This window comes from Tupaia chinensis, unplaced genomic scaffold, assembly GCF_000334495.1.
Source record: "Tupaia chinensis unplaced genomic scaffold, TupChi_1.0 Scaffold142717_1, whole genome shotgun sequence".
NCBI lineage: Eukaryota > Metazoa > Chordata > Mammalia > Scandentia > Tupaiidae > Tupaia > Tupaia belangeri.
In genome coordinates this window covers 220,263-243,433 of record NW_006202563.1, presented here as the reverse complement: position 1 = coordinate 243,433, position 23,171 = coordinate 220,263, and the positions used below count along the sequence as shown (strand labels likewise).

Genomic DNA, 23,171 nt, shown 5'->3' with positions numbered 1-23,171 from the left:
TATGAAATGGTGACAATGCAAAAATGCTCCACAATGTTTTCTAAATGGATTTTGCCAAGTTCCCAGATGAACCTGTTGAGAGTGTGATGCATGAAAACAGATACTGCAAAACCTCTTGGTGGAGAAAGCAATAATGAAACTTCTGAGGATGAATGAGTTCAATGCTTTGCAAAGCTTCAGGTGCAACTTAAAGCTTTCAATCACAGCTACAGGGCCTGTCCAAAGGACATCTCTGGAAACTAAACAGAAAGAATGAGAAATCTAAAAGGGAAAATAAAATGTCCATAACAGAGATGATAACCCAAGGAAAAAAGTTAAGCAAATGAGACTAAAGGAAAAGTCCAAGAGCAATTAACCAAGAAGAGGGAACAGCAGCTCTTTGCTCTGAAATCTGAAGAAGGAGCTCATACGAAACTTAGGACCTATGATGGAAAAATGCAATTAAGTCTGAACATTAACAAACTTCCAAAGATCCTTCACTGAGAAATCCCAATCCTAACAAGATACACATTTCAAAACACTGAAAGCATCAGTACTAAGAGAATTAGCAAAATGACGGTGCCACGTGTCTAAGGAAAAGATCACAGAAACCTCGTGCTAAGAAAAGAACAAAGACTAATGTAGAATTTAATTTATGAAGAAAACTGAAGTTAGAAAAGCAGTTAATGGATGTCAATAATCCATTAAATTGTAGAAAGTACCCAACAAAACCTGAGATTTGACCATCCAGAGCAGTTGGAAGTGGTTTCCCATCGAGTCAGAGCAGCAGCAACAGCTCATCAGTCTGAACGCTGCAGCAATGCCAGTTCCTCAGACAGCAGCGACTCCCAGTCAGGTCAGCTGTCCCCTTAAGTGGACCTCTGTTGGTAGGAACAGTTTTTCTTGTAATATTAAAGAAATATTTGTTATTCACCCAGAACAAAAGTTTCAGGTAACATGCTTATTGCCTAACTGCACATAGACAGTCTTCCTATTTTCCTTAAAAGGCCTACTGTGAAAAATTAAACTTCATATAATATGTAGGTGACTTGTAGGTTTGTGATGCTGAATGAGTTTACTTAAGTCTCTTAATAAATATCAGATCTTAATACTAGAAAATACCAGCTAATAGATACTGACCTTCACTTCATTTTATATAATGAAAGATATTTCAAGGCACCTTTTTGCTTTATTCTCTCAGACATAGCAGACCACTCTAGTGCTGCAAATCCTGTTGTAATGCTACATTCTTAGTTGAATAATAATTTTGAATTATTGCCACCCTAGTGGCAGCAATGCAGATTTTTTCATTTCTCTGGATTCTTCACAGTATAATATTATCTACCTCTATAGGAAAACGTACTGTACACTCAGATTGAGCAGTGTTAAAGCACCATATTATCTTGCATATTTTATCAGTTGTATCGTACTTAGGTCATTCACTCATATTTTCTTTGTGCCTTTTTATTAATGGTTATATTGTTGCAATCACTGCCCCAAGGACACTGACTTTGCAGTGATGTTCCATCATTATTGACCAAAAGGCAAATTCAGAATATGAAGCACTTTTGTGCCAAAAATTTGCTTAATTTTACGTGAGATGTTTCTTGCTATGGAATTCAATTTTTTTTTTTTTTTTAATAAAAGAGTAGTGCTGGGACCAGCAATTAACGTAATGGCTACGTCACTGAACTCCCATGTAGCTGACAGCAGTTTGAGTCCCAAACCTGGTGGCTTAAACTCACGCCGGGCACGTGTGCATGCATGCCCAAGATCCCGAGAGGAGAATGGAGAAGGGATTGTGGCGTGGACCTCCTCCCTGGGGGGTGATTTCTCACTTTCTATCTCTCTGTCTCTCTGTGTCTTTCTGGAGAGTGCATGCACCCTATAGCAAAAACCTCTCAAATAAAGAAAGAAAGAAAGAAAGAACAGTGCACACAAAATACTGTGATATCAGCAAGTCTTGATATTTTTCAGTCCAATAGTAAGGCTTACAGTACATTCTATTTCCCTTTTGGTTCTATTTAGTTTGCATTTATATGGTGTGATTGTTACACTTTATTTCTACATTTCTCAAGTATAGAGTGGTGGACATTTTTATTAGAATAAACGTTTTTTTACTTTTGCTGGAATTTCTCATGCTATAAAATTTAAAAGTTAATTTAGGGCTCTGATTAGATAGTATTTTATTATATTTTATTTATTTGATAAAACAATGCTGGAAAAAAATCTAAGTTGCATGGAATATTTAAGTTGTACTTATCATTTATCATTTCATTTAATAAAGCATTTGTTCCCTAATTTAAAAAAAAGGAGAGATACCATTTTATAACTGTTACAATATCTGAAAGTAAGACAGACAAGTGTTGGAAAAGAAGATGTGGAGAAACTGAAACCTACACATAATGCTAATAGGATTCTCTGATGATACAGTTGCTTTTAAAAATAGCTTAGCAGCTCTGCAAAACGCTTTAAAAAAAGAAAAAGATAAAAAGAGTTACCATATGACACAGCGATTCTACTGCAAGGTATATATCCAGAGAAATAAAAATATATATCCAGACAAAAATTTATACATGTATATTAATAGGAGAATCACTCACAATGTTCAAAAAGTAGAAACAACTCAAATGTTTATCAATTGTTGAATGGAAAAATAAAAGCAATATACCCATATGATGGAATATTTGTCAATAAAAATAAAATGAAGTACTGATATATGCTGTAATTTGGATGAACTTGGAAAGTAGTATGCTAAGGGAAAGAAGCCAGTCACGAAAGACCATATATTATATGAAGATCACATATTTTATGTTCTATTTATGTAAAATGTTCAAAATAGGCAAATCCAGAGAGAGAGAGACAGTATATCAGTGGTTACTCAGAGCTGACAGAAGGGTACTAGGTAGCGACTGACTCAATAAAGATTTCTTGGGACCAGCAGATAGTATAATGGTTATGTCATTGGGCTTCCCGATAGTTGACCACAGTTCAAGTCCTGGACCCAGCAGCTTAAAACTCAAGCTGGGCACACATGTGCGTACCCCAAATCCTGAGAGGTGAATGAAGGAGAAGGGACTGTGTAAGGCCATCTCCTGAAGTGGAGATTTCTCACATTCTGTCACACTCTGTCTCTCTAGCGAGTATACGCACCCTAGAGCAAAAATCTCTCTTAAAAAAAAAAAAAAGATTTCTCTCGGTGCTAATGAGTATGTTCTAAAACTGTGTTAATAGCTTCAGGAATGTGCCAACATATTCAATTCACTGAATTGTACACTTTATCTGGGTGAATTACATATGTGAAATAGATCTCAATAAAGCTTCTTAAAAAGAGATGGTAGAGATACATTTGACACCACATGGTATCAAGTTAAGGAATATTATTTCTCAACCTGTTTAATAACTTATTAGTGATTGCACAGCATTTTTGCAACTAATCAGAGTTTTGGTAATTTATGTCCCTAATATGCTTCAGGAAGGCTATAAAGGCTAACCTGATGGACGTAAATCTCAAAAGGTCTGTGGAAAATGGGCAGAGGCAGTAGTATATGCAAAAGTACAGAAAGATATTTTATGGAAAGAAAATATACTTTAACGATGTGGAAACAGTATGGGGGAGAAAAGGGTAAAGTAGAATGTGAAGAGCTAGGCTGTTGTACTTGACCTTAGGCAGTTCGGGTTTCTCTTGAAGGCGAAGGGACATCACTGAAAGGTTTCAGAGGAGTGATACCGGGTCTGCAAGTTAGAAAGAACACCTAACTTGTGCGTGAAGAGGATTTAGAGTGACAGAGTTTGATCTCTAAAGTATGATTCCTAGATCTGCAGCATCAGCCCACACGTGAACTTGGAACAAATGCAAGTTCTTAGGCCCCGACTCAGACTCACTGAATCAGAAACTCCAGTGAGGGCTCAGCAGTCTGATTTAAACAGTACTCCAGGTAAGGAACACAGGCTCTCACGCAAGACAGTATCATTGGAAACAGTTATTCATAGAATCAAACAGAAAATCAGAGGGTACCTCAAACGAATACTGGTTGGATTTCTTTCCCAGGGACATCAATGAAACACCCACAAGAGATAGGTCACTATTTTTTTCCTGCCAGAGGGCGTATGTACTTGCTAGAGAGAAACAGAAAGAGAGGAGCAGGAGAGTGAGACAGTACCCCCAAATGAAGAGTGATCACACTGCAATTCCCTCCCTTCCATTTCTCTGTCCTACCAGGATTTTGGGCATGCATGCACACACACACCACCCACCATGTTTCTCAAGCCACTGTATCTGGTACTCAGACCATGTAGTTGGCCATGTGGGATCCAGCTGCCTTAGCCCCCATATCAGGGCTGGCCCAGGTCACTGTCTGTTTTTGTTTTGCTTTATTTATTTAGTTTTGTTTTGCTTTATTTTTTAAAGAATTATTTTTTATTTAACTTTTTTAATTTATTTTAATTTGACCAGAAAGAGACAGAGTGAGAGAGAGCAAGAGAGAGAGAAAATGAGAAAGCAAACTGCCAGGTTCGGGACTCAAACTGCAGGTGGCCATATATGAGTCCAGTGTCCTTAACCACCATGTCACCTGCCCACCCCATCACTGTCTGTTTTTAATATCTTAGTTGATGGAAGAGGTTTTGAGTTTCCTTAAGAGTCTCTTGCCACATCACTACTCTAATCTGAAAAAAAATTTTAAGTTTTCTTTAAGCTTAACTGCTTCTCTATGCCCAAATAAAGACCATCTCGTCTTCACAAATTCTTTGTAGAGATACCAGTTACCTATCATCTTCTTCCTCATTACTTCTCAAGATCTGAAATTCTCCATCTAGTCCTATGGAGTCTGTGGTACTTTAAGAAAGTCCAACTCCATTTACTTTTCCCTCAGAGTACTGCTTTCATCAATTGTGTATGTTGTTCTCTTCGGAACCTTCCAATTTCTCTCCACATTCTTTTTATTAATTATTCACTTAACATACTCAAGTATTTAACACTGTACAAGACCCTAGAGAGAAAATGTTCTTCGACAATGGCTATGAAAGGGGTTAGAGAAAGCGAAGCCTGTGACAAAATCGGGCTGAGATCAGAAAGCTGACTGGGGCTCTGCATACAGGATGGAATTGAGAGTAGGAAAGTGAGAACAAATACCTGGGAGGCAAAGCGGTCTAGGTCAAGAGCGGTGGGTGTGTGCTCAAGTGCAGACAGCAGAGAGGATACACAGTGAAATCTACTTGGAAGACCAGCTTGAATACTGCACAGCAGGCAGGTGCAGAGGAAGAGTCCCATCATACATGCGTGAAATTTCAGACCCCTAGGGGCAGCTATGAATGCCCAACATGCAGCAGCCCAGACCACCTGGAAGCCTGGAGACAAATACAAGGTGAAACTGCAGATTCCAGAATAGTTCCCAGGAAGTAAAAACAAAGCCATGGAATAGATGAGTTTGGTGAGGGAGAAAGTTTCAAAAGAAATGAAACAAATGGTATAAAAAAAAAAATCAAATGAACACTTATAATGAAAGGTGAAGAAAAATACAGGTAGGAACCACAAAGGCAGCCAGAGAAGCCACTCGAGAAACAGACAGCACCACGCCTTGTGCCTCCTCCCTGCGATGGGAGCAGCTTTGTCAGAGCAGAACTGTAAGAAAATAGGAAAATAAAAACTCTTAAAATCAGTAAGCCGCCAATGGCCTTTTGAAAATAATCAGTTTCGTGGTACAGTCAAAGACCCTGACTACAAAGGGGTCTAAGGAAGTTGATAAAGGGAGTGTAGACATATTTTAATATTGTTCAGAACTAAGCTCAGACAAGCAAGCTGCTCAGAGAAGACTTCCTTACCTATGCTACCTAAAGAGCATTTACCCAGTCCCCAATTCTCATTCTTCTGCCTTAATCATCTTCATAGCACATCTAACTTCCTGAAAGTATTGTCTGTCTCCCCTTTGCAAAAAAGGGATTTGGTCTGTTTTCTTCACTGACAGACTCTCTGCTTCTAAAACTATGGCTACATACTTTTAAATATTTATCCCTGAATAAAAATGTTTTACTTAAAATATTTCTAGCCAAGATAGCACTTTGATCAATTTGTTAAATAATTAACTACTAAGAACTTAGAGCAGGAGCTGGCAGGTGGTGTGATGGTTAAGGGCACTAAACTCCCACATAGTCAACCATGGTTAGAGTCCCAGACCTGGCTTTCTTTCTCACTTTCTCTTTCACTCTGTTCCTCTCTGGTCAAATTAAAAATAGTAGTAGTAGTAGTAGTAGTAGTAGTAGTAGTAGTAGTAGTAGTAGTAGTAGTAGTAGTAGTAGTAGTAGTAGTAGTAGTAGTAGTAGTAGTAGTAGTAGTAGTAGTAGTAGTAGTAGTAGTAGTAGTAGTAGTAGTAGTAGTAGTAGTAGTAGTGAGAGCATTGGAGCCAGCAGGTGGCATGGTGGTAAAGGTGCTGGACTTTCACATGGCAGATCATTGTTCAAGTCCTGGATCCAGCAGCTTGAAAATCATGTTGGACATGTGTATGTATATGCCCAAAACCCTAAGAGGAGACTAGAGGAGAAGGGATTGCAGTGTGGCCAACCCCAACCCCCACTTGCCGTGGGTGATTTCTCATTTTCCCTGTCTCTATCTGTCTCTGGTGATTGCACACACCCTACAGCAAAAACCACTTAAAAAATAAAAGAAAAACATTTACTTTGAATATGATACTTTTTCATTTTTTAAACATGGGTGCCAAATAGTGTGTTAGTACTATACAAAAAAGGTTAGAATGAAGAGCAAAGTTAGCATAGCCATGAATCGCACCCTCAAACTGCCCATTGCAGCTGTCTGCTCAGTAAATTGTCGGTCCTCCCTTTATTGCACCATTACACTGCTGCCATCACATAGCTCATCTCGGATGAAATACTTCGAGAAAAATCCCCGTGCCTATATTTTAAAAATAGCTTTAACATAAAATTCACATACCCTAAATTTCACCCTGTTAAAGCACATAATTCTGTGGCCTTTAATGTATTTATGGAGTTATGCAGTACTCCTATTTTTGAACATGTTCATCGCCTCAAAAAGAAACACTGTATTCATTAATAATCACTCCCTATTCCCTGGCAACCACTAATCTGCTTTCAGTCTCTGTGGATTTGTCTATTCTGGACATATCTAATAAGGAATTATGCAATATGTGGCCTTTTGTGTCACTTACTGCAATCTAAAAGGTCCCTTATATTTTGGTATGTATGAATACTTTGGCTTTTGAACTGCCGAATACTAGTCCATTGTAGGAATACATAGCATTTTGTTTACCCACTAACTGATAAATATTTGTGTTGTTTCTACTCTGACTGTTACAAATAATCCTGCTATGAATATTCCTATGTCAACTTTTTTAATTGCTAGGGCTCATGTGCTAACCAGGCATACAGAGAGGGAGAAAGCACCACCCCACAAGGCATGGTCATATCACGATACTCTCTCCTCCATTTCTCCATCCTATCAAGATTCTGTGTGTGCATGAGCACATACACACACATAGCTAGCGTGTTTTTCAAGTCATTGGGGTGGGTTTCGAAGCAGTCTTGTGGATTTCAGCTCACTTATCCACTAGGCTGTGGAATGAGCTCACCCACATTTGTTTTTTATTGACTTGCTTTTTAAAATTATTTATTTTTAATTTTGTTATTTATTATTTTTCAAATTTGACCAAAGAGAGACAGAGGGCGAGAAAGTGAGAAAGTAAGTCACTAAGTCTGGGACTCTAACCGTAGTCAGCCAGTGCCTTTACCACCACACTGCCTGCTGGCCTCCCACATTTAAAAAAATTATTTATTTATTTGTTTGTTTGTTTGTTTATTTATTTATTTATTGGAGAGGTTTTTGCTGTAGGGTGCATGTGCTCGCCAGAAAGAGAGAGACAGAAAGCGAGAAATCACCCCCCCAGGGGGGATGGCCACGCCGCAATCCTTTCTCATCCATCATTCTCTCAGGATCTTGGGCACGCGCACACACGCACATGCACCTGGCGTGTTTAAGCCAACGGGTCTGGGACTTGAACCGCGGTCAACTACATGGGAGTCCACTGACATTGCCATTATGCTAACTGCTGGTCCCATTCATTCTTTTATTTTAATTTGACCAGAGACACAGACAGACAGGCAGACAGACAGACAGAAAGAAAGAGAAAGAGAAAGTGAGAAAGCAAGCCACCAGGTCCAGGACTCGAACTGTGGTCAGCCCTGTGGGAGTATCAGCACTTTAATCACTATGCCACTGGCTGGTCCCCTCCCATATTGGTTTTTAACAGTCCTGGCACTAGTGCTCACCTACATAAACCCCAGGATTGGGACTATAATGGAGTTTTATTTTGTGACTAGGTTATGTTGCCTGGCACAGTAGGCTTTGAATAAAAGCCTAGCAACTAAGGGAGCTGAATGCCACAAGACCAACCACAGTTCATCCTATTCCAAGAAGCTTGAAAAATGCACTAGGCACATTTGCACACATGTCCAAAGTCCCAATAGGACAGAGAAATAAAGAAAGGATTGCAGTGTGACCATGCTCCATTAAGGAATGCTTTCTCCCTTTCTGTCTCTATCAATCTCTGTTAAGCCTACACACCTTGTGGTTATTAAAATAAATGCATATATATTGGGTGGTCAGGAAAGTCATGTGGAAAATACGTCATGCCTTTCCTGACGACCTAATAACAATAAGAAAGGGATTATCCTGGGTAAACAAGACCTAATCAAGTGAGCTCCCAAAAGGGGCTGTACACCATGGCAAAGAAACTAGAAGTGTGAGAGCCATGGAGGGTGCCAGTGGCTGTGACCTGAGAGGGAACTATGTAAACTGAGAACAGTGCCCAGTAAAAACTCAGGGACCTCAGTCATACAACTATAGTGCATTTTGTCAAGAACCTGAATGTGTATATATGAGGCCTCCAAACCCCAGACAAGAACATAGTCCAACTAACACCTTGATTTCAGCCTTGTGAGACTCTGAGCAGTGAATTCAGATAGGCTGAGCCTGGATTTCTGACCTTTAGAATTGTGAGATAATAAATTAGTGTTTATTTAAACCACTAAGATTATGGTAATTTGTTATAGAGCAATAGAAAACTATTACACAGATTAGGCCCAGTCAAGGTGGTGTGTGCTTTTAAGACAATGGTACCACAGGGGGAGTCCAGGTTTGACTCCTGGTTCAAGATAAGGCAGGAGTGGTGATGCATGCCTGTAAATCTAGCACTCAGGGAGGCTGAGGCAGGAGGATCACCACTCAGGGATGGCCTGGTCAACACAGTGAGATAGAGCTGTATATGGTAACACATGCCCATCGTTCTAGCTGGGAGGCTGAAGCTAGAGGATAACAACACTGAGACTCTGTTCAAAATAAAAATAAAAGAAACTTTAAAAAAGAAAGAAAACTATTACGGAGATTAAAAAAATAAATAAAAAAGCCTAAAGGTAAACAAGTATACTCCTAAGACACCAAGGGCAAAGAAAAATTTTTATCTCACTTTCATAGAACTTTGTAGCTAGCAAACAGCTACCTAGAAAAGAGGTTTTGTTTTCCAGTTATCTTTTAGCTACTGTGGCCATGTGAGAAATTCACTCAACGGGACTAGGTAGAAATGTCTTATAAAAACTTAGAGGTATCTTCTAGAAGGCATAGTATGATTATATCCTGTGTCCCGCTTTTGCTCCCTCTAGCCTGCTTCCTAGAATTGGTATAGTCACACCCTGGAAGAAATTATCAAAGCCACACACTGCAGAACATCAAGATGAGAGAAACCTGAGTGCCTCCCACCTGCCCTAGACTACCTACCTGGACTTTCACTTGAGAGAAAAAAAGACTATCCTGTGGTAAGTAACCATTATTTTAGGTTATTTGTCGCTCTAATTTTAATTGAAATACTTCCAGGGATTAACTAACAATCAGGAAACATACTTAGGACTGGGAGTCAGAATAGCCCTAGACTTAACAACATTGAAAGCTAGAAAACAGTGACACAATAGCCCCAAGTTTTAAGGTAAAGTGATTTCCAACTTAGAAATCTATACATAAACACACTATTACTCAAATACAAACGTGAGAGGTATTTTTGAAGATAAGAGTCTTCAAAACCTAGATTTTCCATGCAACCTTTCTCAGGAAGCTCCCGAGAGCTGTGCTCTACCAAATAGTGGAGAAATTGGGTTAGAAGAAGGTATTGGAGCCAAGGAAACAGGAAATCCCCTATTGGAAGTAGATAAAGAGAACTCCCAGAAAGACTGAGAAGTCAGCTCCAGAATGACAACCTCATGCACAGTTCTGGAGGATAGACACTCCAGGTGGAGTAAGAGGCAGAAATAGTGCTACTCCAGGACATGATAATTATATGCTGTATAGGACTAGAGTAGAGGTAGTAAAAAGAACTTTAGTGCTCTTATACAGTGTGAAATTAATTGTGCAATGAGAAAAAGAACTCATGAAAAAATCCCATGCATTTATTAACTCCAGGGGAAAATAATCAAGAGTTATACAAAAAAGAAAACAAAACATGAGACCCTATATGACGCAAGTCAACATAACCATAATAATGTAAGCACAGTATTTCATCAAAATCTAGTCATAGATTAAATAGAATAAAAAAGATGAAGTAGTTTTGGCAGGAATTAAACAGATGACTACCCCATGCCAAGTCACACCCTCTTCCCAGGGCAGCCTGTATCCAGTGACTGACTGTCCCCCAGATACAAAGGCCTGTCTTCTAACCCCAAATGGAAACAGTTTCAAAGAGTCATCTCCTCTGCAGCGCTCCCCACATGGTTGGCTTGTGCATCCCAGGAGATTGCATCACTGCCTGTGTTCAGTCAGCTTCCTTGTCCTCCCTGCCACAGGTGTGACCCAAAAGCATGTGACAAACCTGCTGCATACTAACCATCCCAGCTGGCTTCCCTGAAAACTTGACTCATAACAGATGACAGTGCTTATATCTATATTTCAGGGCAGTCGGTTACCACTGAATAAAACACACGTCAGTTGTTTGTACCATGCCTGACAACACAGTAGGCCTTCAATACATAAGCATGAGAAATGCTATCCTAGGGAATCTTGGGCTTATACAAAACCCCAAGATTATATATATGTGCTTTCTGTGTATTAGGTGAGAGACACATAATTTCTGAGGCACGGAATGCAACAAGCACTTGTTTTCAATGTATTCTTAATTTTGCTAAAAAAAATAAATAATAATGAAGGTCCGGCCAGCATGTGGTGCGACGATTAAGGTGCTGGACTCCCACATAGCCAACCATGGTTTGATCCCAGACCAGGCAACTTGAAAATCATGCCAGGAGCATGTACGTAGGTGCCCAAAATCCTGAGAGGAGGACATCAGGGTGCAGCATGGCCACTCCCCCTGGGAGATGATTTCTCACTTTCCCTCTCTGTCTCTCTCCAGTGAGCACATGCATGCTATACCAAAAACCTAAGAGAAAAGTAAAAATAAAAATAAAAAAAATTAAATAAAAATAAGAATGGTCAATGCCACAATCCAAATATTTACTATATTTGTTGTATCCCTATTTTAAACTGATTATAAATGGTATAAAAACTTCTGAACTCTAACTGTATCTAAAAAAGGAAAGAATAAATGTTAAAAATAATACAGGAGGGCCAGCAAGTGGTATGGAGAATGAGCAGCTGAATCCCATATGGCTGAGTTCGAGATTCAAGTCTCAAAACTGGCAGTTTTGAATCCTACACCCAGAAGCTTGAAAATTACGCAGGGTGCATGTGCATGCATGCCTAAAATCTCAAGAGGAGAAAGAAGGAGAAGGAATTACAGTGTGACCATTCCTCCGGGAAGTGATTTCTCGCTTTCTCTCCCTCCCCTCCTCCCATTTGTCTCTCTCCACTAAATGTCTGTACCCTATAGCAAAACAAAACAAAACTAAAACTAAAAAGCAGGAAACTCTTGAGCAACACAGGGGTTCAGAGTCCTGGTTCCCATATAGTTAAAAATCTATATGTAACTTTTAACTCCCTCCAAATTTAACTAATAGTCTATTGTTGACCAGAAGCCTTAAATAACATAAATGATCCATTAACATGTACTTGTATAGGTATTATATACTGTATCTTACAATAAAGCTAGGAAAAATATCATTAAGAAAACAGTAAAGTGGGATCAGCAGGTGGCATGGTGGTTAAGGCATCAGATTTGCATTTGCTAAACTACAGTTTGACCCCCAGACCTGATGACTTGCTTTCTCACTTCCCCTCTGTCTGTCTGTCTCTGGTCAGATTAAATAATAATATAAATAATAATAATAATAGAATAATTTTTTTTAATAAAAAGAAAGAAAATAGTTAGGTGGAGTGATAGTTAGGTGGCCAGATCCATATGGACAACTGCAAGGTTCAAATCCTGAACCAGACAGCTTAGAAAACATGCCAGGAGCATGTACATGCAAGCCTAACATCCTGAGAAGAGAATAGAGAAGGGACTGAAACGTGATCATCTCCCCTGAAGAATGATTTCTTACTTTCTCTCTCTCGCTTGCTCTATCTGGCAAGTGCACAAACATTATAGTGAACTTAAAAAAAAAAAAAAACATTAAGAGATATAAAATACATTTATATACATATAATATACATATATTTTCCAATATATTTGTTGAAAAAATGCATGTATGAATGGACCCGCACAACTGAATTTTTTAATTCAGGTATATTACTTTTTACTAGGAACACTAGGGGTCACTAATTTACCAAGAAAAGTCCAAAGGTCCCTCAAAATTTGGGGGGAGCTGTTATATTCCAGAAGACAAACATTTAAAGTGCTTTATAATAAATCAAATCTATTTACAAGTCAACACTCTGTTTATTAAATCACGGACTCTTGGGATCATATGATATTTAAAATTATCTTCATAGCAAAAGATCACATCAGACCAAGATAATTTGATTTCTTCTAAGAGTGTAATTAGAAATTAAACTTTTTATGTAATCCAATCATACTTAGATATGGAGCACATAAATTTTCTAATGATTTCAGCTGCTCTGGCTAAATGTTATTTTCTAATACAACAGATGACAACATATATATGCTACTGTTCAAATCAAATTAAGGCCAAAGGAAGCATGGGCTCACATTCAAAGTTTAAGAAAACAGCAGAAATGGCCAAACATGTAAAGAGCTGCTTTCATCGAGGTAATTACATTAAGACGTGTACTATGCTCATGGAGGACACAAACAATGAAATGTTAATTCCTTACAAGGAAGAGTAATGCAACCTAGTAATAGAATTAAAACACATACAGTCATGATTCTTTAAAATTCTTTTTTTAATGCAGAGGTATATGCACTTGCCAGAGACAAAGCAAGGGAGAGAGAGAAAGCACCCCTCATGGGTCATGGGCATACCACAATCCCTTCTCCTTCTCCTTCTCCCTAGCTTATTGGGATTTTAGGCACACATACACACATGTTTGTCATCATGTGGCATCCAGTTGCCTTAACCACTAGGCCATATGGCTTGCCTACAACCACAGTTTTTTTTTAAATAATTATTTCATTTAACTTTATTCATTCATTCATTCATTCATCCATTTTAATTTGACTAGAGAGGGACAGAATGAGAGAGAAAGAGGGAACGTGAGAAAGCAGAAAGAATGAAGAAAAAAGAGGGAACGTAAAAAAGCAAGCCACTAGGTCCAGGACTCGAACCACGGTCGGCTATGTGGGAGTGATCAGCACCTTAACCACCACGCCACCTGTTGGTCCCCCCTACAACCACAATTCTAACACAGGGAATGAAACTATAACATGCCTAGGACATCTGGAAAAGTGCAGCTTTCTTCTAGCTGCAATAACTCAATAAAGACTTCAAGGAGACGGCACTTGAGCTACATTTTCGAGAATGGGTAGATGTGGCCCATGTGGAATAGAAGTTTCTGAGGTACATGGGAAAGAAAGTAGTACAGGGCTATGAAGGGAAGTCACAAGGGGCTCACATATGGGCTAGCAAATCGAACTATAATATTTACCTTTCATTTCTGTTCTTTTTTTTTCCTTTAGAAAGAGGCGGTATTTTTGTTTTGTTTTGTTTTGCTAGAGGGTGCATGTGTTTGTTGGAGAGACAGAGAGACAGAAAGCGAGAAATCATCCCCCCCCGGGGGGGGGGGCATGTTCAATCCTTCTCCTCCAATCTCCTCTTGGGTCATGGGCAAACATGGACATCACCAAGCGTGACTTATTTATTTTTTTGGAGAGGTTTTTGCTATAGGGCACGTGCGCTTGCCAGAGAGGCAGAGAGAGACAGAGAGACAGAAAGTGAGAAATCACTCCCCCAGGGGAGATGGCCACGCTGCAATCCTTTCTCCTCCATTCTTCTCCTGGGATCTTGGGCACGCACACATGTAAGGTGTGATTTTTAAGCCACCAAGTCTGGGACTTGAACCATGGTTGGCCATGTGGGAGTCCAGTGATGTAACCACTACAGCATCTGTTTTTTTATTTTTGCTCCATATGTACCTTGTACACATAGAATAAAGATACTTTACATAACATTTTTATAATTTTGTGCATAAAACAAAGTTTGCATTCATTGAACCATCAGAAAGCACAGGTGGGGTATTATCTCAGCCACCCGTATGGACAACTTCTATCATCAATATCATTCTTCCTTTTTTAATAGATTTATTTTTTATATTATTATTATTTAATTTGACCAGAGAAAGAGAAAAAAAATGAGAAAGCAAGCTACCAGGTCTGGGACTCCAACCATGGTCAGCCATATGAGAATCCAGTACCCTGGTCACCTGCCAGCCCTAATATCATTCTTGACTTGAACTTACATGCTACTGATAATCATTTTCTAGCCTGCAGTGTGCCATTTTATTGTCTTTGTGGAGATGTGCATGTGAGACTCTGGTCATGTATAGAAAATACAGCTACTGGGGACCAGAAGACAGCGTAACAGGTCACTGGACTCCCATGTAATTGACTATGGTTTGAGTCCCAGATCCAATGGCTTGGAACTCATACCAGGTGTATGCGCGTGTATGTCCGAAACTCAGAGGAAAATGGAGGAGAAGGGATTGCAGCATAATAATTTCTCACTTTCTGTCTCTCTGTCTCTCTCTAGTGAGCACACATACCCTATAGAAAAATCATTCCAAAAGGAGAAAATACAGCTGCTGAAAGGGGAGGATCTTTTTCCTATTGGGAATGCTGAAAAAACTGTGTTACATGCCCCTGTCTTGACTACAACCCATCACGTGAGGTCAAGTGTAGAATTTTCCACATATGATATCATGTCAGCATTCAAAAAGTTTTAAATTTTGGAGCAATTTGAACTTTGAATTTTTAATTAGGGATGCTTAACCTGTATAAACCTAGACAAAATTTTCAAAACTAAAACCATCTCATGATGCTGGATAATCACTAAAGATAAAGAACAGAATAAAAGAGACTTAATAGGAACTGCTAGAACCTCAGGTAAGAACCTCAGGAGTCATAAGCACAGTCCATTACCTCTTCCCCTTCTTCCCCAAAGAAGTCTGACCAGGACAGTGATGGCAGTCCCAACCAGCAGTTCTGCCGCCAGAGAAAACTGACTTGGTTTGGAACAAAAAGCAAAATGCTGAGTGCCAAATGTCACTGCCAGTTAAAGTAGCAAATTCAGTAGGAAGTAAATGGGAAAACCTATATGCCTGATAGCATGAAGCTACTTCTCCCATTAGAATACCTTAGCTTCTCATGGCCACTATAGCCAATACCACAAACTTGAAGGCTTAAAATAGCACACATTTATTCACTTCCTGTTTTGTATTTCCAAAGTCCCATACAGATCTCACTGGGTAAAGATATCACAGGCTGCATTCTTTCCAGAGGTTCCAGGACAGAATATTTCCCTTAATTTCCCGTTTTCAGAGGTCATCCACATTCCTTAGTCCATGGTCTCATCCTCCGGTTTTTAAGTCAGAAACATTGCCTCCTGCTGACCATCTGTCCTAGGCACCTCTCTCAGACTCTTTTTTTCTGCTTCCCTCTTACACATCTAAGGAACCTTGTGATTACATAGGCCCACCCAGATACTCCAAAATAAGTTTCCTATATTAAGGTTAGCTGATAGCCACAGATTTCAAAGATTAAGAGGTGGACAGTTTTGGAGGCATTGTTCTGCCTGCCACACAGGGCAAATGGCAAAACTGTCCAAAACAAGAAGATCTGGAAATGAGAGAACCAGAGAGGGAAGAGGCAAGCTTCCCATGCATGCCAGACTACTGGGAAACCACATGTACAGGGGAAAAGAGGGTCCTTCCGGCAGTAAGAGCAGATGTAGAAACGTTTGAACTCTGAAAGCACTCTCTGATCTACATTTAGAAAACCCATGAGATTGGTATGTGAACCCATCAGTGCCCTAACACTGAGTACAAAACTATGCAGATACATGGGAGAGCTCTAGAAAACTGATAAAAAAATTAAACTAATTTGTTAAAAAACTGATTTGTTAAACTAATTTGTTAAATTACTGAGCAAAAATATTGGCTAACCAGATTCATTCTAGATTTCACCAATTAAGGACAGGTGAGTTAAAAATTTAACAAAAGAAGTATAATATCTGTAAGTTAAAAACTGCAAAATATTGAGAAAAATTTTCAAAGATCTAAGTGAATGGACATTTCATGTTCATGGATCGGAAGTCTGATTGTTGTTAAGATGGCAATTCTCCCTAAATTGATATACAGATACAAGACAACACAATTTCTGTCAAAACTCCAGTAGGGGGACCAGCAGATGGCATAATGATTATGTCTCTGAACTCCCATGTAGTCGACTGTGGTTCAAGTTCTGGACCTTGCAGTTTAAAACTCATGCTGGATGTGTGTGTGTGTGTGTGTGTGTGTGTGTGTGTGTGTACATGCCCCAAATCCTATGAAAACAGAGAAGGGATTGTGGCATGATAATCCTCCCTGGAGGAAGGGGGGGGAGGAAATTTCTCACTTTCTGTCTCTCTCTGTCTCTCTGGCAAGCACACATGCCCTATAGTAAATATCTCTCTTAAAAAAAGCAAAAAACAAAAAACAAAAAAACTCTAGTAGGTTGGCCCAGCTATGGTGGTATGGGTGGTAGGGCACTGCTGTGCAATACCAAAGCTGCACAGAAGATCTGAGTTCGGATCCTGGATTGACCTAGACATACCAGACAAGGCAGTGCATATCTGTAAAGCTAGCTAAATAGAAGCTGGAGTGGGAAGATCACAGCACTGAGAGACCATGTTATAAATACCTATCCCTTTCTCTCTCTCTTCCCTTGCCTCTATCTCTGAAATAAATAATAAATTAAAAAACAAAACTCCAGTTGGAATTTTTACAGAAAATGACAAGACAATTCTAAAATTTACATGAAAATATCAAGGACTGAGAATAGCCAGAATCATTTTTTAAAAGTTGGAGAACTTAATACTACCCAATATTAAAAACTTAGTTACAGGGGCCAGAAGGTGGCGTGGTGGTTAAGGGCACTGGACTCCTACATGGCTAATCATGGTTTGAGTCCCAGACCTGATGGCTTGCTTCTCACTTGCTCTCTCTCTCTCACTTGCTCTCTCTCTGTCTCTCACTCTATCCCTCTCTGGTCATATTAAAATAAATAAATAAATAAATAAATAAATAAGTGGATAAATAAAGTTAAATAAAATAGTTCCTTAAAAAAACTTAATTATAAAGCTACTGTAATAAACTGGTATAAAGACAGACATACAACTCAAATTAAAATAAAAACCCAGAAATAAATCTGTACTTACATTTATAGATAATTCATTCTCTTATTTTTTTCCTATTGTCAGAGGGTGCATGTGCTTTCCATAGAGAGACAAAAAACAGGGGGCCAAGGAAGCACCCCCAAACTGGCATATGTTCACGCTGCAATTCCTTCTCCTCCATTTCTCCATCCTATCAGGATTTAGGGCACACACACAGAGGTACACAGCGTGTTTTTCAAGCTGTAAGGGTGAGGATTCAAATTGTGGCCAGCCATGTGGGATTCAGTTCCCTTAACCACTAAATTATGGGACTGACCCGATCAATTCATTTTGACAAAGGTGAAAAAGCAGTACAATGAGAAGAGTCTTCAATAAATGGTGAATACATGACAAAATGTGATACATCTGTACAAGATTACTAAGCCATTTAAAAGAACAAACTTTGCATACATGCTACAGCATGGATGAACCTCAACAAGATGTTAATTAAGGGAGCCAGACATAAGAGTTTGCATGAGTCCAGCAGTTTGGTGGTTAAGCAGCTGTATCGTACATGAGCAGCTATATTGTTTGAGTCCAAAACCTGGTGGCTTGAAAAACACACCAAGCACATGCTCATCTGTGCCCAAAATCCCAAAAGGTAGGAGACGGAAGGAATTATAGCATGGCCATTTTCCCAGGGAGGTGCTCTCTCTCTCTCTCTGGGGGGCACATGCACCTTCTAACAGTTGAAAGAGAGAAAGAAATCATTGAGATGTACACTTACAGTAGGTAAATTTTATACAGTATGAATTATACCTAATGAAGCTGTTTTTTAAACAGGAATGGTCAGGAGTTCCCCACTCCTAGAGTACACTTTCGGAAACTGAACGACCTCCTTCCAGAGTGGGAGTCTATGGACCTTCGTATGTGACCTCACTGTCCAGCTCTCAAAACCTGTGGCCTCTAGGGAATCAGCAGTTAGCGTAATGGCTATGTCGCTGGACTCCCACGTAGTCGACCGCGGTTCGTGTCCCGGACCCGGTGGTTTAAAACTCACGCCGGGCACGTGTGCGTGCGTGCCCAAGATCCCGAGAGGAGAATGGAGGAGAAGGGATTGCGGCGTGACCATCCCCCTGGGGGGTGATTTCTCGCTTTCTGTCTCTATGTCTGTCTCTGTCTGTCTGGCAAGCGCACGTGCCCTACAGTGAAAATCTCTCCAAAAAAAAAAAAAAACCTGTGGCCTCTAGACCTGAATATTGGCCTATATGGGATTTTTGTGGTTTTCTCCAGTTGCTAGACTGATGGTTATTACAAAGAAAGTATTGGAAATTGCTCTTCCAAATATTTCAGTTGCAAACAGTGAACACAGAAAGTTTTTCACCTTTCGTCCTGTAAAGGCAGCTCGATGAAGTGGTGTGTCTCCCATGTCATTTAGCACGTTCACTTCTGCACCAGCCTAATAAATATGAAAACTTTAAATAGCTTCCACATATCAAGAAATCTCTAAGAGTAAAAATAATTCCTTAAAAATGTATTAAAATTTTCAAAAATTAAAGTAATTGTTAATACTGTTTGGTTGTCATTACTAAAAGTAAACTCAATTCATTGGTGAAGTCAACAGGTTTCCTAAAAGGTAAAAATCTACCTGATACATAGAAGACTATAAAGGTATTTTTCTTTAAAAATATATACATATTCATTCTATGTAGAAGCAGCCATTTAAAAAAAAGAGAACCACCTCTAAATGCGGCAACACATTTCCTCTACTATTGATTTAATAAGTTTTTGGCAGAGGGGAAAATGCCACCATTTAAATATGCATAAGAACTGTAAGACACAACCCAATTTCAGAATATCAGTATGTGAAGAATTATTTATCATAGCATTGAAAAATATGAAGTCTCACTTCTCATTAAGTGCAGTGTTCACTAAAAGATTAACATTAGTTTTTAATTATCAAGGATGTGCTTTGGTTGTTTCTTTCAACCGTCATGCTTATTAAAACTGAAAATATCTTCATTAATTAATATGCCTATTTTTGCAGTTAAAAAAAGTCAATAATCTGGGAACCAGCAGTTAGCGTAATGGCTATGTCACTGGACTCCCACGTAGTCAACCGCGGTTCGCGTCCTGGGCCCGGTGGTTTAGAACTCACGCAGGGCGCGTGTGCGTGTGTGCCCAAGATCCCGAGAGGAGAATGGAGGAGAAGGGACTGTGGCGTGACCATCCCCCCTGGGGGGTGATTTCTCGCTTTCTGTCTCTATGTCTCTGTCTGTCTGGCAAGCGCACACGCCCTATAGCGAAAACCTCTCCCAAAAAAAAAGTCAATAATGTAAAAATCGGATGATTTAGGGGCCAACAGGTGGTGTGGTGGTTAAGGGTGCTCGACTCCCACATGGCCAACTGTGGTCTGAGTCCTGGACCTGGTGGCTTGTTCTTTTACTTTCTCTCTCTCTGTCTGTCCCTCTCTGGTCAAATTAAAAAATAAATAAATAAAGTTAAATAAAAGAATTCTTTTTAAAAAATCAGATGATTTTTAAAAGGATTTGCAGGGGTCCAGATGGTGACAGCTCTAACGCAGTGCTTTGCAGTACTGGAACCACGTGGGAAGTTCCCGAGTTCATGTCGTGAGGCCTCCCTGTGTATGCAGGGCACATGAGTGCATGTGTGCCTCTGATATACGTGGCTGAGGCTTAGGGTGGATCACAGCACGAACCCTGTTTTGGGGTGCTATCTCTGTTTCTCTCTCATGGAAAAAAATAAATGACTATACTTTTTTTTTAAATAGAATTTAGGGACCAGCAGATGGTATAGTGATTATGTTGCTGGACTTACCCAGTGGCTCAAAACTCACACCAGGAACATGTACATGCATGCCCAAAATCCCAAGAGGAAAATGGAGAGGAAAGGATTGTGATATGGCCATCCCCCTGGAGGATGATTATTCTCTTTCTGTCTCTCTGTCTCTCTCTGCCTCTCTGGCAAGCACACAGGCACTATAGCAAAAATCTTTCTCTCAAAAAAAAATAAAAAGAATTTTAATTATTCTGGCTAACCTAAATCATGTATTTAGTGAAGAACAATTAAATGTCTTTAGTGATGAGCTACTGCTGTAAATAAGGCATCTGGCTCAGTTGGAATTTCTAAGACTCTCATCTTATAAATTTCTATAGTAGCAATATCATAATCATTTAAAAAAATTAAAGCCATAAACCAACCTTTAGCAGATCCTGGACCACTTGTCTATGTCCAAAATAGCATGCCAGATGAAGAGGTGTCCAGCCCATATTAGACTTACTTCTTCCTAGAAATGGAAAAAGATAAGGTATTTTTAGATATTATTTAGGTAATTTTACAATAAAATTAATTTCTTCCTAACAAACTACTTCAATACCTTGGCTAATGGCTTCCCTTCATATTGCTTTGCCAATGAGTAAGAAGCAAGAGCCCTAAAACAGTAGAAGCACAACCAGTGGCCAGATAGTGGTGCAGTGTCAATGCAACTACAACATGCAAAAAGCCCTAAGTTCATCCTGGGACTTCCCTGAGCATGCTAGGTGCACGCAGACATCCATGATCTGGGCCAGCAGAGACTGAGGGTGAATTGCAGTGTGAAACTCCTACTGCAGATGCTATCCCTCCCAAAGAAATTAGTAAACTTTTAAAAAGGAGAAAATAGTTTTTTAAAAAGAGCATAATGATAGGGTTACATTTAAACTGCAATAGATGACTTCCTATGGCTCATCAGCTCTAAGGTTATGAATCTTCAACCACCTTGCCATCATTTAGCAGAGATGTGGATCTCCTGCCATGGAAAAGCAACTCTCTTTGAAAACCTCTACCACATAAGTAATCGGTGAAGAATATTTCCTGAAGCATTTGGAAAGCTGTTAGCTCTATAGATAGTAACTGAAAATGGAGTCTATAAAATCTTCTAGTTAATGAGGATACTGGGTGTCCAAAGCAACAGAGTGTCCAACCAGATAAGAACCAAAGTTAAAAGCAATGAAATGTAAGATTCTAGAAGCAGAGCTGAGGAAAGGTAAAAAATGGTTGAGTGTTGCAAAAACAAGAACTTTATCATTTAATTTAGCAAAAAAGATAATAGGACACTCTAACTTAGAGCTGATACAGCTTCAGCAGCTTACCAGAGGGGTTGGCAGGTGGCATGGTGGTTAAGGGCACTGGACTCCTACATGGTCAACTGTGGTTTGAATCCTGGATCTAGAGGTTCGCTTTCTCACTTTTCCTTTTCCTCTCTGTATTTCTCTCTCTCTGGCTCTCTCTGTTTCTGTCTCTCTCTGGAAATATTTTAAAAATCATAACAATAATAAATAAAGTAAAAAAAAAAAAAAAAAAAAACTTACCAGAAATCCAAATCAGGCCCCACAGCCCTATGAAATTCCCAGAGCCCACCACTCTGGAAGATCTGTCAAAGCCCAGGAGGACACTGCTCCCAAGGGGCCACCCTGGAGAAAAGGCTTGGGGCTGAATGGCTAGTATGGACAAGGTACCCCATTTGTATTATGCACTCAGCTCCTAAGTTTCAAGCCCTGGGCTATAGAAAGCTTAGCCACCAACTTCAGTGTATCTGTAACAGGGAGCTGTTAGACACAACTCCCCAAGGGACTTTATGTCCCTGTGATTGTCTGCCATTTACCTAAACTCCTACATCTGTTTCTTCTCAATGTGTACCCTCCAGAACCCCTAACTACCTAGGCAATGCATCCCAAAGACTTATTCTCTCTCATTAAACATTTCTTCTACTTGCTGTTATTGAGTAAAGCCTCGCTCCTCCTGATGACAACACTCCCTCCATGTTCCTCAAGGGTCCAGCATTCTTGTTTTTTTTTTTGGAGAGGTTTTTGCTATAGGGCGCGTGCGCTCGCCAGAAAGACAGAGACAGAGAGACAGAAAGTGAGAAATCACCCCCCAGGGGGGATGGCCACGCCGCAATCCCTTCTCCTCCGTTCTCTTCTTGGGATCTTGGGCACGCGCGCACATGCACCTGGCGTGAGTTTTAAGCCACCAGGTCCGGGATGCGAACTGTTGTCGACTACGTGAGAGTCCAGTGTCATAGCCATTATGCTAACTGCTGGTCCCAGGGGTCCAGCATTCTTACATGTGCACTGTACCTCATTAAACAGAAGCCATGTGAACCTCCACATCTAAAATCCACTGCATATGTCCATGTGTGTGTGCCCAGGATCCTGACAAGCTGGAGGACTGGAGAAAGGGGATCACACTGTGACAAAACAGTGCTGAGGGTCCTGCTCTCTCTCTCTCTCTCTCTCTTGCATGCATGTGCCCATACATCATCATAGATGAAATCAACTTTAAGAATATATTTATTGGAGGGACCAGCAGTTAGTGTAATGGCTATGTTGCTGGACTCCCACGTAGTCGACCGCGGTTCGTGTCCCGGACCCGGTGGCTTAAAACTCACGCCGGGCACGTGTGCGTGCGTGCCCAAGATC

General features: G+C 39.9%; 1 protein-coding gene across 1 annotated transcript in view; it reads right to left on the bottom strand.

The window, feature by feature from the left end:
• OSBPL1A (oxysterol binding protein like 1A) overlaps window positions 1–23,171 on the bottom strand; it is a 274,120-nt gene that overhangs the window by 223,873 nt on the left and 27,076 nt on the right. Inside the window, exons 3-4 of the mRNA XM_006163672.3 lie at window positions 20,913–20,998; window positions 19,076–19,150 (exon numbers count right to left, since the gene is read on the bottom strand). Coding sequence (XP_006163734.1) covers window positions 19,076–19,150; window positions 20,913–20,998 — 161 coding nt within the window. The remainder of the gene's footprint in view (window positions 1–19,075; window positions 19,151–20,912; window positions 20,999–23,171) is intronic.